Source organism: Protopterus annectens, chromosome 6.part1 (genome assembly GCF_019279795.1).
Source record: "Protopterus annectens isolate FY-2018-M chromosome 6.part1, PAN1.0, whole genome shotgun sequence".
In the NCBI taxonomy this organism is placed as follows: domain Eukaryota; kingdom Metazoa; phylum Chordata; order Ceratodontiformes; family Protopteridae; genus Protopterus; species Protopterus annectens.
The window spans coordinates 496,703,134-496,720,418 of record NC_056738.1 but is presented as its reverse complement, the minus strand read 5'-3'; the positions used below and the strand labels follow the sequence as shown (position 1 = coordinate 496,720,418).

At 45.2% G+C, this 17,285-nt stretch overlaps 1 protein-coding gene across 3 annotated transcripts in view; it reads left to right on the top strand.

Annotated features, from left to right (window-relative positions):
• The window catches only part of TRA2B (transformer 2 beta homolog), a 668,812-nt gene extending 653,735 nt beyond the window's left edge, over window positions 1-15,077 (top strand). For all 3 annotated transcript variants that reach the window (XM_044075946.1, XM_044075947.1, XM_044075945.1), the window contains one exon: window positions 14,684-15,077. In XM_044075946.1, coding sequence (XP_043931881.1) covers window positions 14,684-14,694 — 11 coding nt within the window. In that variant the 3' untranslated portion in view covers window positions 14,695-15,077. The remainder of the gene's footprint in view (window positions 1-14,683) is intronic.
• The last annotated feature ends 2,208 nt before the right edge of the window (window positions 15,078-17,285 follow it).

Below are 17,285 nucleotides of genomic sequence, written 5' to 3'. Positions count from 1 at the left end.
TTCTCTATCTGGGCACACACTAGAGGCATTGATCCTTACACAGCTCCAATAGATTCAGTTTTGGAGTTCTTTTCTATGCTTTTCTATCAGGGGTCCGCATCAGCCACCATCAAAGTTCAGCTGGCGGCGATATCTAATTTCCATGTAGTGAATGAACCTAGTCTCATGGCGCACAGACAATGCAAAGCATTCCTTAAAGTTACTCTGTTGCTTCGTCCCCCAGTGTCCGAACCTATCATGCCCTGGGATCTCAGTAAAGCCCATACTTTACCACCATTTGAGCCTCCAGCTACCTGTGAATTAAAATTCTTTACATTGAAAACAGCATTCTTAACAGCAATCACTTCAGCGAATCAGGTTTCGGAAATTCAAGCCCTGTCCATCAAACCCCCATATTTAATCTTCCATAAAGATAGGGTCTCTCTTAGACCAAACCCCTCGTTCCTCCCTAAAGTGGCTTCCGTGTCTAACATGAATCAGTCCATTGAGTTGCCTGTTTTCTTCCCCACTTTTCTAACAAGGCAGAATTTAGATTTCACCAATTTGGATGTACATAGACAGTTACGCTTCTGTCTACACCAGACAAAATATGTCCGGAAATCTGACCAACTCTGTCTCCTTTTTGGAAAACTGAATGGGTAGATGGATAGCCAGTTGTATCTCTTTCATCTATCAAGCAGGAGGTAACAATCTGCCATTTCCAGTCAAGGCACATTCTACCCGGGCTGTTTCTACATCCACAGCCTATCAAGCTAGATTGTCAATGGGTGATATATGTGCTGCAGCTACTTGGGCTTCTCCTCACACTTTTGTTTCTCATTACAAATTGGACGTGGTATCCAGGGGCAGGTCTTCCTTTGGCTCCACAGTTCTCAGGTGTATTTTCCTGTGAGCCACCCAGGGTGTAGGTGCTAGGGACGCTGTTCCACGGGTAAGAATGTAGGCGAGATAGGACTACATAACATCAAGAGGTTATGTACTCACCATAACGTTCGATGTATGTACTCCATCTCTCCTCACATTCTTACTTACCCTCCCACCTTCCCCCTTCCTGGAGGATCTGGAGGTTAGGTTGTCTACAGAGTCCCCTTGATTAGTTTATTTTTTATATGGATGTGATGTATGTATGGAGTACAAATGATTTTCGCAGCAAACCATATCTGGGAATATGGAGCAGTGCACCATGGGATACCCACTTAGCCCAGCCAATGAGAGACTTCGAGCTAGTAAAATCGGCCGAGTCTGAGCAGATATTCAGCTCCGAACCCACTGGTAAGAATGTGAGGCGAGATGGACTACATACATCGAACATTATGGTGAGTACATAACTTCTTGTTTTCCTCAGTGGCGTTTATTCTGAGGTCGCTGAATTGTCTTTTGCATTTCACAAGACTTTAGAGGGATCTCCTCAAGGTGCTAGTAGATTCCCTCCAAATTGCTACAGTTGAGGCGCTCCCGGAGACTGTAATGACTCAAATTGCAACCTTAATCTCCATAGCAAACTCCTCCATGTGGCTGATGGAGCGGGTAGGGCATCAGGCACAGGAATTGCTATGAGGAGATATTCCTGGATGCGGCTTTGCTGAACCCTTTAAGTCTTCCTTTACTAAAGCATCTTTTGATGGCTCGTCCTTGTTCGGGCCAAAAGTTAAAAGAAACTCTCACCAGGTGCGAACAGGACGGCAAAATTCTGTCTGCTGTGGGAGTGTGTTTTTCCACCCCTACTAGACTTCACCCCAGGGTCAGTAGAGCAGAAAGATGTGGTTCCAGAAATCACAAGGAGCTTTGCCTGATGCACATGGCGAATTGTCCCCTAGGGGCAGAGGGGGAAATAATAATTGAAAATGCTGTTATCGTGGCAGAGGGGGGTCCACAGAACTAGGGCGAAATATGCATTCTCTGGTAAGCCCTTCCAGCCCTCCTGAAAGGAGGCCTGCCTGTCCACCTCTGGAGGCAGTCGGGGACGGGGGGGACTGTCACTGTACTCAGAAGCCTGGCAAAACATCACCAAAGACAGATGGGTACAGTCTATCATATCCAAGGGATACAGCTTTCCCTTTTCTCATCCACCCCATCCACAAAAATCCGTCCAAGACAATACCACCCAGTCATAGGGATCAAGCAACCCTAGAAATCCAATGGTTGCTAGAAAAAGCCATCCAAGAAGTCCCCGCAGACTAATCAGGATCCAGAATTTACTCTATTTTTTTAGTGCCAAAGAAGACAGGGGACTTGGAGAACAATATTGGACAGCAGCAGACTAAAATCAGTAAAGAAAGCGAAATTTTGGATGGTAACACTGCAGTCCATACTTTCTGGGAAAGGACAGTTGGGATGTGCTCGATAGTACGCTTCCCTATTGCATCAAAATGAACAGGTGCACCAGGAGATATCTACGCTTTCGGCTGGGAGCCAGTCATTACCAGTTCAGAGCCCTGCCCTTTGGTCTCACCACAGCCCCCATGGTGTTCAAATGCAGGGCAGTGGTCACGCTAGGATTCCAGGTCTTTTCGTACTGACGACTGGCTCCTGACTGCCACCACCGAGCATCTACTAATCAGAGCAAAGGACACTACAATCCATCTCTGCTCAGGGTTAGGCATTGCAGTCGATTTTGAAACATCTGCTTTGTTGCCTTCTCAACGTATTACTTTTATAGGAGCAGATTTAAATACAAAAAGCATATTAGCAAAACTGCCTGCAGAAAGAGTCCTAACATTACGCCAAGTGTCAGTCCTGTTGAGAAAAAAGAAGGTTGAGGTTAAGTTTGTACTAAAGGTTCTGGGTTCAGTGGCAGCAGCAATAACCTTGGTTCCTTTAGCCCGCCTACACATGAGAACACTACAATGGCTTCTCTTCGCTCAGTGGTCCATGCAGGAGTTGCCCTTGTCTCACAAAAAAAGTTTGATAACGAACACATGCAAAAAGGGTCTTAGTTGGTGAATCCAGTCTACACAGGTGACAATAGGCAGACCATTTGTTCTCTCCCAACCACTGGCTACAGTGACCACAGACACTTCCCAGATAGGGTGTGGGGGGCATTATCTGAGACACTGTCCAAGGGACTTTGCAGGAACACGAATACCATTTGCACGTCAATGTCCTGGAGAGAACAGTGGTGCTCATGGAGTTACAAGTGTTCCAGAAGAGAATTGCAATTCAATCAGACACCATGTCAGTGATATGGTACATCAACAAACAAGGTGGAACCAGATCCTACCTCATATGTCGAGAGGCCCTGAGAGTTTGGCAATGGGCAGTTTCTTCTCAACGCTTTCTCACTGCGACTTGTATTCTGGGGAAGTCCAGCTTGATAGCGGACAAGCTGAGCGGGGCAATTTTAATGCTGCACGAGTGGTCCCTGAATCAGGAAGTTGCGAGCAGAATTTTTCACAAGTAGGGCCAGCCGTGCTGTGACCTCTTTGCCGCATCCATAAATGTCAAATGCAGCAGCTTTTTTGCCCTAATCCCCCCATCGGAAGAGTCACCCAGGGATGCACAGTCCACAATTGGCCCCCGGGACTTATTAATGCCTTTCCACCATTTCCCCTCGTACCAAAGGTAATCCAAAAAATAAAACTGTTGAGTCGCAAGATAATTCTCATTGCTCCTTACTGGCCTTGTCGGATATGGTTCCCCTTCCAGTGGCCTTATCTACAGGAGGATCCTTGGATCCTAGACCCAGTACCGGATCTCTTGACTCATCAGTCCGGGACTCTCCATCCAAACTCTCAAGCTCACACCTTGGTTACTCCACTTCAGTCTTAGCCAAGTTTCCAGAATTATCCCCAGCTGTGAGCCATATTTTAGTGTCTGCACACAAAAGCACTACAAGAAAACGTTATGCGAGTAAGTGGAAGAGATTTTCCTTTTGGGCGAATAAAAAACAATTAGATCCTCTCAAGCTCCGATTTCAGCCATCCTGGAATTTGACATAAATTTTTAATCAAGGGTTCAAACATTCTCACAGGTTGTGCAAAGCCTTTTTAAGGGGTACATTCCTTCTAAGACTTCCTATCTAAGAACCTCCATCACCATGGGATCTAAATTTAGTTTTAGCCTCCTTGATATTGCCCCCTTTTGAACCAGCTTCTTGTCCCTTAAAGTTATCTTGGAAGACCTTTTTTCTAGTATCCATCACTTCAGCTAGAAGAGTTTCTGAATTACAAGCTCTGTCTGTTGGTCTTCCTTATTTGATCTTCCATAAAGACAGAGTCTCCTTCAGAATGAATCCTTCCTTACCTAAGGTATGTTCTGAAGCTAGTCTAAATCAATCCATTGAGCTACCAGTGTTTTTCCCAAAGTATGGCAACAAGGCAGAATATAAACTCCCATCAGCTGGGCGTACATTGTTATGTTTTTATTTGCATAGAACAAATGATTTCAGGAAATCTGCCAGCCATTTGCGTCCTTTGCAGAAAACAGAAAAGGAGTCCCAGTTTCTAAGGTTACATTGTTTAAATGGCTTAGACACAATCACTTATGCTTATAGCTTTCAACATAAACATCTACTAGGTAAAATTTGAGGGCATTCTACTAGAGTTGTGTCTACCTCCACTGCCTTTCAAGCCAGACTGCCTTTGGATTCAATTTGTGTTGCGTCCACATGGGTTAACCCTCATACCTTTATTACTCATTACAAAGTATATGTGGCCTCACGGAACAGGGCTTCCTTTGGTTCCGCTGTTCTGAAGAGTTGAGCCACCCAAAAAAGTAGGTGTTGGGAACGCTGTCCCAACCAGCAAACTGAAGGCAAGATGGGACAACATAACAAAGAAGTTATGTACTCCCCATAACGTTCCATGTTTGTTGTCCAGTGTCTCACCATCATTATTGTGTCCCTCCCTCCTTCCTGGATGATTTGGAGGAGTCTTGTGGGCCAATATCTTGTTCCCCTCTTGTGTTCTGGGTTTTTTTAAGATTTGTGCCTTTTGTTGTACATGTGTATACATATATATGTGTATTTTTTTCTAAAATTACACAAATCTGAAGATAGTTTAGTGTTGTTGTCTTACCAAACGAGATCTGGGTATCTGCCGCTAGGCTTCATGAGATAGAGTGCACCCTCGAGCCAGCAAATAGCTCTCGAGCTTTAGTACAAGGCTGAGTCAGAACTGATGCTCTGTTCCGACCCCAACCAGCAAAATGAAGGTGAGGTACTGGACGACAAACATGGAACATTATGGTGAGTACATAACTTCTTTCCAACAAAGATCGCTTTTGTCCTTTTAGACTTCAGGTCTGTAAACAAGAATCCTAAAAAACTGTCTACAAAAAGTATTATTGTATAATTAGCCAGTATTAAATATTTCAAATAACGTGGAAAAATGAAAAAAAGTGTGGTGATAGAAACAAATTATACACTTCTATTAAAAATGATTTACCATGGTATTTAAAACCAACTAGAAGAGTAAAATAAAATTAGTCAGATAAACAATGTGGCAATTCTCTTAAGTTCCAGTGCACTTTTAAGTGAACAGTAGTAGTTTAGTCCAGGCTTCCTGAAAGAGTTCAGTTTTAATTGCCACACGAGTTCACTTTTTTCCAGCATGTACAGGATGTCTCCACTGTAAAAGCGAGGCTTAAATACAGGCAAAATTGAACACTTTTTTATTTAAGCTAATCTACCAATAGGAAGGCACACAATGAACCTTCTTCCAGCAATCCCTAGCTCAGACAATGTTTAATCCACATTCTTCTGCCCCAAAGATGCAGGGGTGCCTTTCTTACTGTAAAATGGCTTGTTTAATGCTCAGGTGCATCGATAACTTGCTAGATTCAGCAGGTCTGATTCTAGTCTGTGATGTATCTAGGTATCAATCAGTACAGTGCAAATCAAGTGCAGAGAATGAAGCAGTCACAAATAGGAAAACAGTAAAAAAAAAAGGGGGGGGGGATGCAGCCGTTCGGTAAAATACAGGTCAAAAGTGCAGAATAATCACAAAATATACTTGTTTTCTTGTTTGCCTTATATTACAGCAGAAGCACTCTAGACCTCTGACAAAGGACGCCAAATATAGAGTAGCTCAGGTTAATTGAGCCTTTAGCCAGGAGAATTTGTTACATGTGCCTGTGTGAAACTTGAAAGTCCAAAGAAAATGGCTCCAGCTAACAATCCTTTATGCCATGATGTCCGGGAAGGCATTCATGTCAGCCTTGGCTTCCAGAAATAGGAAGTCCCAAAGGTTATTAATGCAACCGTGTTATAGAGCATTGCAAGAAAATGTGCCCAATGCTACTGCTTTATTTGACAAGATTCTTCTACATCTTTCCTCTAATGGTGACCCTCATGAATTTCATATAGTAGGGCTTATCCTAATCATTCCTTGGTGGTTGGGTCTGAAACCACATAATTTTTATCAGGTCTTTGGCAAAGCAGTTAGAGTATCTTGCTGCAGCTTGGTTTTTGCTGTAGACTCAAACTGACAATCATTGCATTAGAGGTGTCGAAAGGGATTGAGACCAGCTAAGAATTTCACTAGAAAGTTCCTTCTGCCAGATTGAGTGGAACCACACCAGATGTCTGTTCTGCCCTAAGCACTTGTTTGATCTGGGCTTTAAATGTCCTGCTATTCCAGTGTTGCAGTATTCTACTTGTAGGTTTACCCTTCTTACTCTCCAGTTCATCCAGCTAGGTTTCCAAAGATTTTCAGTCCCTCTTGGTGCATCAGACATCTGATGTGGCTGCTGGAACGTGGGCCTTAAAAGTGACGTCTGCATGCACCAGTCCTCAGAACTTTTCAGCCGCCAGTCGTAAGCCAGGTGCTCCTGCTTCTCATGGACGTTGGATCGAAAAAAAAGATTAAGTACCCCGTTGGGAATTCTTTCAGTCCTACTTTGTTTATAGTTAGTCTGTTCATTCCCCACAAAGACACCCATAACTAGTGTCTCTTTTATTTAGGCAGGGAACGCTACCATAAGAACTGTGCCATTTGCCTTTAGTTTGTTGCCAAGACCTTACGTTGCAGTTTGCAGGCCTTGTAGTTGTATTTAGAGAATCACCGCTTGAAACAAATGGCGTTTGGGATGGAGGAACCACCTAGGAAGAGGGCCAAGTCTTTGTGGCCTACTTCGTCAGCAGTGCCTCTGTCTGCTGTAACTCAGCCTGTAGCCGATGTCAGCTTGGCTGAGGATCTGGCATCCGCCGGGGTCGATAAAGCGGGTACCTCCATGAAAGCCGCATAATCTTGAGCGGATGACACGTCCACAGAAGATTTACTGATGCCTGCCTTAGACACCGGGGGGGGGACCAGCGTTCACTCTGGGCCCGTTGGATGCAGTCTCTGCCATTCCCGACACCTGATCCAAATCCTATCCCAAGCCAGATGCCTTTGAGGCCCTCAAAGAAAAGGCAAAAACAAGACGCCTTACTCCAGCCTCTGAAAGTATGCCAGATTGGCAGGCCTTTAGCCAGAGTTTGTTCAATGACTTTATAGCCCTTAGGCCTTCTGCAGAACCCTTTGCCACTGCTCCTTCCCTCCTTAGTCCCAGACATCTCATCCCTGAAAGGAGGGTAGATCAGCCTGAAGAAGAGGAATTGTCTGATTCCTCTGAGGACTCTCTCTCCTACTCCTCCCAGATCTCATCCCCCCTGGGATATGGGTCTCCCGAGGAGGGCTCTGTTGAACCTGATTCCCCTGTAGAGGATCTAATCTTTGGGGAAACTATTAATAAGATGTAAAAACTAAGTGACAGTCCTCTGATATGACTGATGTACAAAAGAGGTTTTATGACCTTATTCAAATGGACTCTCCCAGTCCTTCTGCCATCCCTCCTATTCAAGCAGCATTCCTGGATGCATTTGCCTCAGCCTCCATTAACCTGGATTCCCAACCTCCAGCCCTATGTAAAGCAGACAGACTAAAGTCCCTGAGACTGAAAAAAGTGCCCTCCTGCTGATCCTGCCACTATCTCCATCTCTACTGTTAGGGCCTCCAAGCTCCTTCCTACAACTACTTTCCTCCCTGCTGATAGGACAGCAAGGCTATGGAGAGGTTGGGAAAGAAAGTCTACACTTCTGCTACCCTCTCATTTAGTGCCACCAACTACCAAACTCATATGTCCAAATACTCCTTAGCCCTGACGGACAAAGCCACTAAGGATTTAGATGACATCCCTAACTATGCAGCCAAAGCTTCCTTGAATTCACTGATAGCACTCATCTCTCAAGTGAATAGACATTCCTTAAGATGCAGGTATGGTGTAGCTGAAGCTTCAGCCAGGTCAGCTGCATCAGCTTCAGTACTAAAAACATACTCATGGCTGAGACTTTAGGCTCTCTCTGATGACTTCAGGGCCAAACTCCTTGACGCATCTGTGGATCATTGAGCCCTTTTTGTTACAGAAGTGGCTGACATGTTTTAAATCATTGCAACAGGAAAAGAATTACAGGATCTAAAACGCATCCTAGTCTCGCCTGTTCCAAAGTTCCAGAGGAACAACCCGGCAGAGATGCAGTTTATCAGAAAAACCTCCAGGCCTGTGCCCCCCCCCCCCCCCCCCCAGTCTAGAAGACCTCTAGACAGCCTCCTCAGGCTAGGCCTTCTCAGTCTTCCAGCCAAAGGCCTCCCTTTCCTGATAGGGCAGGTAGTGGCTGCCTGCCAAAATTTCAGCCCCCACCCACCTCATCCAAACCCATCTCTCACTGTCTCCCTGCATGTTCACTCATTACCACAGACAAATGGGTTCTGTCCATCATACAGAAAAGCTACTTCCTGGCTCACCCCCAGTAACTTGGGTACCCAACAGCCTCCTCTCAGTCAACTACTCCTCCCATCAGGTTTTGCAAACCCTACTACTACAAGGCATCATAGAACCAGTACCTACACAATCAAAAAGAAAAGGATTCTACTCCAGAATCTTTTTGGTACCCAGAAAGGAAGGACCTTGGAGGCAGATTCCAGACCTCTCCACCTCAACACCTTCCTAAAAGTTCCTACATCAGGATGCTGATGCTACCTACTCTTTCCACTCATCCTTCCTTGGGGATTCATGGCAACCCTGTACATAAAGGATGCCTACTTTCACATACCTATAAAGCCCGCTTTCAGGAAATACCTGAGATTCCTGGCAGGCTCCTCTCACTTTCAGTTCTTTGCCTTGCCCTTTGGGCTTTCTACTGCCCCCAGAATTTTTACAAAATGCGTGGCTCCAATCATCACCTACTGCAAGGGAAAGGGAATCCAGTTATTCCCTTACCTAGATGACCTCCTAATTCAGGCAAAAGACAAGGAAGTTCCTCTCTGTCACTCCCAGGACCTTCTGGTACTCCTGCAGTCTCTAGGTTCATAATAAACTTCCCAAAATCCCACCACAACCCCACACAGGCTGTTGTCTTCCTGGGTTGCAGGATCAGGACAGACCTCATGAAGGCCTTCCTTCCAGCAGAAAAGGTGGTGTCTTCTCACACCACCTTCTTGCTGCCCTACAATCAACAGAACTGACTGCAAGACGGTTTGAGACTTCAAGGTTATATGGTAGCTACCATTCCCATGTTGCCCCTAGCAAGGATGCACATGAAGCTTCACATGAGCACTTCCACTCTTTAGAGTTCAGGATCCCTCTACTCCCCTGCTTACATGAGGAACTGAAGTGGTGGGTGGTTCAGGTAGCCCGGAATCCAGGACCCCCTCTGCAAACACGCTGTCCCTCCCAGGCCATGCACACGGATGCCTCAGATCTGGGCTGGGGAGCAACTCTGTGGAAAAACAAAGTGCAAGGTTTGTGAACAGACACGAATGAGATCACATAAACGTCAGAGAAATGAAAACCATCATCCTTGCTCTACAGGCCTTCCAGCCCAACCTCTAGAGCAGGACCCCCCCCCCCCCTCTATAAGGATACTCCCAGACAACACCACAGTCCTGTGGTGTCTCAACAAGCAGGGAGGAACCAGATCCTACCTTCTGTGCATACTAGCTCTGCGGGTTTGGGAACTGGCTACCTACCTCTCAAGGGATAATTTTTCAGGCAGCCTACATCCCATCCCTGCACAACTCCCAGGCAGATTACCTAAGCAGAACCATTTCAGACGACCACGAATGGATGCTGCAAAGAGATGTTTTCCTGAATATGGTCCACAGGTGGAGTGCTCCACAAATAGACATGTTGGCCTCCTCCATAAATAGACAACTTACTAGCTACTGCACCAGGACACCAGCCCCCCAAGGCATTGGCAACAGATGCCTTCTCGATAACCTAGAAGGGGAAATTCCTGTAAGCATCCCCCCATTCCCATTGATACAAAGGGTCCCGCTGAAAATTCAGCAGAGCTCGTCCAAAATCTTGCTCGTGACTCCACTGGCCAAGACAGCACTGGTTCCCTCTTCTTCACCTGTCCAAGGGCAATCACCACAAGTTACCCCTTCAGTGGACCTGCTCACACAGCACAAGGTAACTCCACAGTGCCAATCCATGGACCTCACCCTGTGGCTGATGGGATTCTGATCCTATTCGGACACCTATACAACAAGGATGTACTCACTGTCCTGCAGGAGGCCAGGAAACCGAACACAAGGAAGTCCTCTCTCTCAAAATGGAAAGGTTTTCTATCTGGTGTCACAAAAGACAGTTGGACCCGCTGGAGAGCGATATGCCTCTCATCCTGTCAAACCTGTGTGAATTCCTGCAGACAGGGTTGTCGTACTCCTCTCTGAAGGCACACTTGTCTGCTGTCTCTGCCTGCATCACCCTGGATCCATCCCTTGCATCCAGACTCCCCTGCAAACCTTTCCTCAAAGATGTATTACACTTAAGACCACCCAGGAAATATTCTCCCCCTCCCTGGGACCTAAACTATGTTCTAGAAAAACTCTCTGTAGCCCCTTTTGAGCCAGCAGACAAGGCCACCTTAAAATTTTGCACATCGAAAACTGTATTGGTGGTAGCTCTGACTTCTGCCAGAAGGTTTCAGAATTGCAAGCTCTTATGGCTACACCACCTTTCCTAATCTTCCACCTTAAAAGGGCGACCATCAGGACAAACCAGTCATTCAAACCCAAAGTTAGTGACCTATCCTTGAACCAGCCCATCCACCTGCCCACCTTCTTCCCTAACACACGGGGATAGTGAGTGTGCTAGATTCCCTAGACGTCCACAGACAACTTAGGTTTTATCTACATAAAACCAAACCCTTTAGGAAATCAGACCTGCTGTTTGTCTCCTTCCACCCCACGGCCTTGGGGAAAGCTGTGAGCAAGCATACCATTTCAGCCTGGATCTCCTGGGCCATTTCCTTCTGTTACCTACACCATGTTAAGACCTTGCAGGGCAATGTCAAGGCCCACTCCACCAGAGCAGTGGCCTCTTCTGGACCCTTCTTTAAAGGGCTAGACACCAACTCCATACTTGAGGCAGCCACTTGGTCCTCAGTGCACACCTTCACCAAACACTACAAACTGAACCATATCTCCAGAGCCAGGGTGGTGTTTCCCAGGGCTATCCTACATGGAGTCTTGAAAACTTCGTGTAAGCCACCTCCCAGTGAGCTTTGGCACCCACCCACAAGTAGAATACTGCAACATTGGAATAGAAGGACATAGGAAAGTTGTGTAAAGTGTTACAATAACTGTAGATGTCTCTCTTCCATGTTGCAGTATTCCTTCCCACCCAACTTCCCCACTTGCATGGTTGCGCATGTTCTGGGTGATACTGGACAGTCTATGCCCTTACAGGACTGGTTACGACTGGGGCTTTTACTAGGTTTAAGTGCTGGTGCATGCAGATGTCACTTTTAAGTCCCACGTTCCAGCAGCCACGTCCAGATGTCCGCACCAGGAAGGACTGAAAATCTTTGGGTACCTGGCCAGACGAACTGGAGAGGAAGAAGGGTCAACCCACAAGTAAAATACTGCAAGATGGAAGAGAAGGGCATCTATGGTTATGGTAAGCTTTTACACAACTTTCCTTTATTCTGCTGTCAGGGTGCGTGTGCGCACTGTTTTTTTGCCTATCTTGACATTGTGAACATAGGATTATATCACTGCAACAGCTGACAAACCCGTTTCTAGGAGTGTTACATCTGTGCCTAGCTTTGAAGAATCCCCTCTTTCTGTAGGTGTTTAATTACTGTGATTTGTTTCCCCACACCCCATAATCTGTCACTGGATCAGCAGCAGAATTGAAGTTTCCGGTCTTGCAACATTTAATTTCATTTTTTGCTTCATTGAGTTTAAAGATTTCTTTTTTTTACATCTACTTTAAGACGGAAACCAGGAGATGAGACCATTGTGATAGGGCTTCATTCTGCCAGGTTTATCTGAAAGCATATGCCAGTTTAGGTTGACTGATTCATCCAGTTTCCTTGCTCCCAAGAGGAAAGGGGTGGTAATTGCCAAGTGAAGTCTTATTTTTTTGACATTTCGCTGCTTGGAATATGCTGTCATAGGCTGCTCAGTTAGACATGGCAGTTTTCATTCATTAGTTTCACGTAGGGGGGATCTGTCGTTGGAGCCCATTCCGTAGAAATTTTTGTACTACAGTGTTTTTAATTAGTCAGTTTTTACTTATTGAGATACAGGAGTTGACTCTCCCTGCACTGCATGTAGCAGGTTTCTACTTCACCTAATAGAGTTGAACCATTTCAGTAGGTCTTTAATAGAATGGGCATGCGACAAATACCGTAGCCTTTGGAGCTGCTTCCACTGCTTGCCACAGTCCATTGCAGGTATCTGCTCCTTGACCACTTTGCTCCTGTTCACATCTTAGCAAGGCATAGTCTCAGCTATGACTGCAGGGTTTGTCCTCTTGGTATCTCACGACTTCAGGACTTTACCATCTGACCCCTTTTCCTTTTGAATGGTCCCTGATGTTTTCTACCATGGTAAATGTGGTGGTTGGGATTCAGTCCGGTCTTAAATCTTCCAGGGAGCAACACCCCCTTCCACACTGATATTTATTGCTTTGAGAGGAGGCAGTTTGAGTCCCATATACCCTTCTGTTATTTCCCTTGTGTTTGGGTGAACTGGATTTATTGAACCACTGCTGTTTGGATTTTTTTCTAAATTGGCATGTATTTAATGTAGCATAAATGTGACATTTTCTACATTTTTACTTGATTTGGTAAGTGGATGGGCAAGCTAGCTGACTTGCGGGTTGGGTGTGCTCTTTAATGAGTGACATAGCAGCACCTGCTTATTGGAGGGTTTGCTAGGTACCGAAAAATGCCAAATTCCAGTGAATAAAGACAGATCCCAGTAGGAGGCCTGTGGAGGAAGTCTTCCTTATTGATTAACCAGTACATTAAGAGGGTATCTGTTTATGTTCACTTGGCTAAATTTGATAGTATTCTGGTTTCTCCAAACACAGCTGCATCAAAGACCATCTTTGCTTTCACCATTTAAGTATTCGGTGTACAGCTTGCATTCTGTTTACTTTAAAAAGACAAACAAACTTCTGCATAGAGATTTAGGCTTGGTGCTTAGAGAAAAAAATCCTTGATAAGCTTCCAAGAAGTCTTATTCCTGAAGTCTTGAATTCTTTATGGTTCACATCTGCTGTCATCTTTTTGATGCTGAAGGCAGAGTTAGTGTTGTGTGGTAAACTGTTTTCAGTCTTTTTAAACATACTGTAGTATGTGTCCCTAAAGATTTCCAGGTATATCTGTTCTTGGTAGTATACTTAGCTGTAAATACACTAAATTGAAGGTATTGGACATTTTCAGACAGCTTAGACACCTTAGGAAAAGAATGCTTCAGCCATACTTTTTGGAAGTGTGCCCAGCACTGGTGTAAGCTTGGAAGTGTGCCCAGCACTGGTGTTAGCGTAGAAGAAAGTCTTGACTACACCCCAGACAACTAAACCATGTGTAGCAATCTGGGCCCTAAAAGGTCTGGGTGCAGGGGTATTAGGAGTAGGTTGCCACTGCCAGCTCACTAAACCAGGAAGAGAATTGGTTACAGTTGGCTAATTGCAGCAGTGTAGGAGAAGGACTTGCATGATGCTGAAATAGACTTGGGGTTATGAGCTGGGAATTGCCAGGAATGTGACAGTAGCTCTTGTACACATGGGGAGGCATGGCATGCCTTGCTGGGGTACTAGTGTCAGCCACTTGTGGATGAAATTAAGGACACTTTAAAAATGTCTAGCTGTTGATATTAACGAGGACTTCCTTTTGAACTGGACAGACTGGCAGAGGCAAGCCACTTGTTAGTCATCGTTTTCTGTACTTAACATCACAAAGCGTTTGTCAGATGTGCTGTTAAGAGAATGGATGATTCTGGCATTAGTATTGCATGGTATCCTTCTGTGTGTGTTCAGATACTCACTGTTGTACCCCATTCACAGGGTTTACATTTACCACTTGTGAAAGCTGGTTGTCTTGTTTTGCTTGTTGAAGGCATGTCTTAATCTTGAATGCAAGCATACGAGATGCACGCACCTTAGTAGTATCATAAAGAATTTGACTTGGGGGGGGGGGGGGGCTTTTGCTGTTTTGGGGGGGTGGATGTTTTGGGGTAGGTTGATGTTTACTTAGAGTGCTTCCTTAGTTTGCCATTTTTTCCTTGTAGTAAACCTTCCTCCTTTCATCTTTGAGAAAGGGGGGCAGAGAATGGGAATGAAAAAGGGTTTGGCTGATAACATCTTATAGGAATCCCATCTAGGCCTGTTGTGTGCTAGTTCATGATGAGCACCTCTTGTCTTTTGTTTAGCTCTAAAGCTTTTTTTCTTCTCCCCGTTTCTACAGGTCGTTATTGAAGACAAGAATCTAACGTGGGTTATTAAGGCGGCAGTTAGACATCGAGTTTGTGGAAACAGAATTTTTTTTTATTCATTTGCAAATAGGTGACTATATGCCTAGTAAAATGGAATAATTGTATATTTTATGACTACTATGTTTTGTCTAAGTTTAATGCGGTTTGTATACTGTGTTGCATAGCTTAATGTTTAATATCATACTTATTTGAGTATGTCTTGTGTGCATTTTTTTTACATTTTTGTGAATGCTTGGGGTTTCTATGCATAGTAGAAATGCAGTCTTGTATAAATATGTATGACTGTTTCAATACCATCGTAACTTGTTAGCTTTTTAAGTAGGAAAAAGATCAGAAAAAAGTTGACAATAAACATTGTTTTGTTTATACGTTGTCTGTTTTAATTTGTCACCTGGTTTCACATCAGTTGATCTCTCTGGCATTACCTAGAGGTATCTACACTGTGAGCAGCAGTCAAGTTCCCCAATAAAATAGTCCAGTCAATGCATTTGTTATGTATGCTGAAGTAATTTTTCAGGGGAAGACCATCAGTAGGAAGAAACAAGTTAAGTCTCCATATTGCATAAGAAACTTTGATTAGCAATGTTTTATAGATCCTGTGTCTAAGTTTTATATTTGTATGCTAATCCTGTGTGTGGGGGGTTTGTTTGGGTACTCCGGATTTCCTCCCTTATCCTGAAGACTCCAAGTGGGTTGGTAACTAAATATTTTGTAAGTGTATGTATACAAGAGTGTAAGGTACAGATGAAAGGCCTGGCAATCTACTTCGTTCCCTACTTGTCAGCTGAGCTACAGTGCACTGAAAGAGTATTTGCTCCGTTTCTGATGTCCTTCAAGAATGCAACTGCAGTCATGACATATGGGTTGTCCTGCCTCAGGCAGCCCTCGGTCGGCCGGATTACAAAGTCTGGGTCCGACGTCGGCTGATGTCGCATTTCTCTCCGACGTCAGAGCGGCTGGAGTATATAAGCATCAGCCGACGCCATTTTCTTCAGTCTTTCTTGCCGCGCGGTGCCCGAAGCAGAAGCAAGTTCGCAAGTGCCGGTCGGTCAGCTCCTGTATTCTTCGAATCCGAAGTCATCAAAAAAGCTAAGTACCCCGTTGGGGACCTTTTCTTGCATCAGCCGATGTCAGAAATTACTGAAAAAGTTAATTGTCTGTCTTGTGGTAAACAAATACCTCATAAGGATTTCCACTCTTATTATCTTCCTTGCCTTGGCCCAGACCACGACATCTCGGCCTGTGTCGCCTGTGCTCGCTTCAATACACGCACTCTCAGGCGCCGGGTGGAGTTCGCGGAAGACTTTTTCGGCGAAAAATTTGCTTATACAATGCCGTCGGAACTTCCGACGTCGCAAACTCCCAAGAAACGAAAAGACCGGGACCGACATCCTCGGCCTGCATCTACCACCGACTCCACGCCAAAACCTACCGCGAGTGCTCCAGTTTCCCCTGAGACTCCGAACCGAAGACACCGCAATACCGACGACTCCGATACCAGATACCACTCCGCCAGTTATAGATTTTCCTCCGGATACTGAAACCTAGGAAATGCCCGAGACCATTGCTGTGGGATAAGGTCACTCCTGCACGTGGAGCCTGCCAGGCCTCCTATGGCCATGTCTATTAAGGCCTACACTCGGGCTAAGGCAGCCAGCAAGACCAAGCACCTTACAGCTAAAGCCTTACCTCAGCCTACTCCTGTGACACAAATCATGTCTATGGCCGCAGACTTAATTTCCATGATTATAGGTTCACAGCCCCATCCAGAGAGAGGATCCCAGCCTCCTCCTGATAAGAGGCCCCGGGTTGAACCCTCTGACCCTATCCCTTCAGATGAAGATTCTGAGGACTCTGTCCACTCCGATGGCCAGGAAGAGCTCTTCCAGACCTATGAGGACTCGGATGCAGAGGATTCCATCCCCTCGACCTCCCCTCCTGAGGATATTTCTTTTGGGGAAGTTCTGCATACCATGAGGGAACATTTCAAGTGGCAAGGCCAGGAATATTCTGATTCCAGAAAGCGCCTTCGAACCTTCCTTAAAAAGCCCCAGCACAGGCTCTTGGCTATTCCTCCTGTGCTTGATGTTTTGGATGATCTATATTCTGACTCCAGTGTTACCCCTGATTCTCTTCCTCCTGCTCCAGCCAAGCCAGACAGATATTACAGGGTCCCAGAAACACATTCCCATTTATTCAGGGCCCATACTGTTGATTTAGAAACTATTTCTTAGGGACCTAAAGGTGTTTCAGCTTCCACCTCTAAAAATCCCTTGCCTTCCAACAGGGAAGCTAGGTCATTAGAGAGATGGGGGAAAAAGGTCTGCACCTCCACTACTTTATCTATGAGAGCTTTGAATTGCCTCTTTCATATGTTACAATATCAGGATTACCTGTTAGATGATTTACAGAAAACATTGGCCTCTCCTGATCCTTTAGACAGGAAGTCTTTGCAGGAAGCTGTACATAATTCTCAGCAAGTCAGCAATCACTTTCTGCAGTGTGGATATGATGCATTGGAAGCTTCATGTAGGGCAGCTATGACAGAGGCAGTCATTCGTAGACATGCATGGT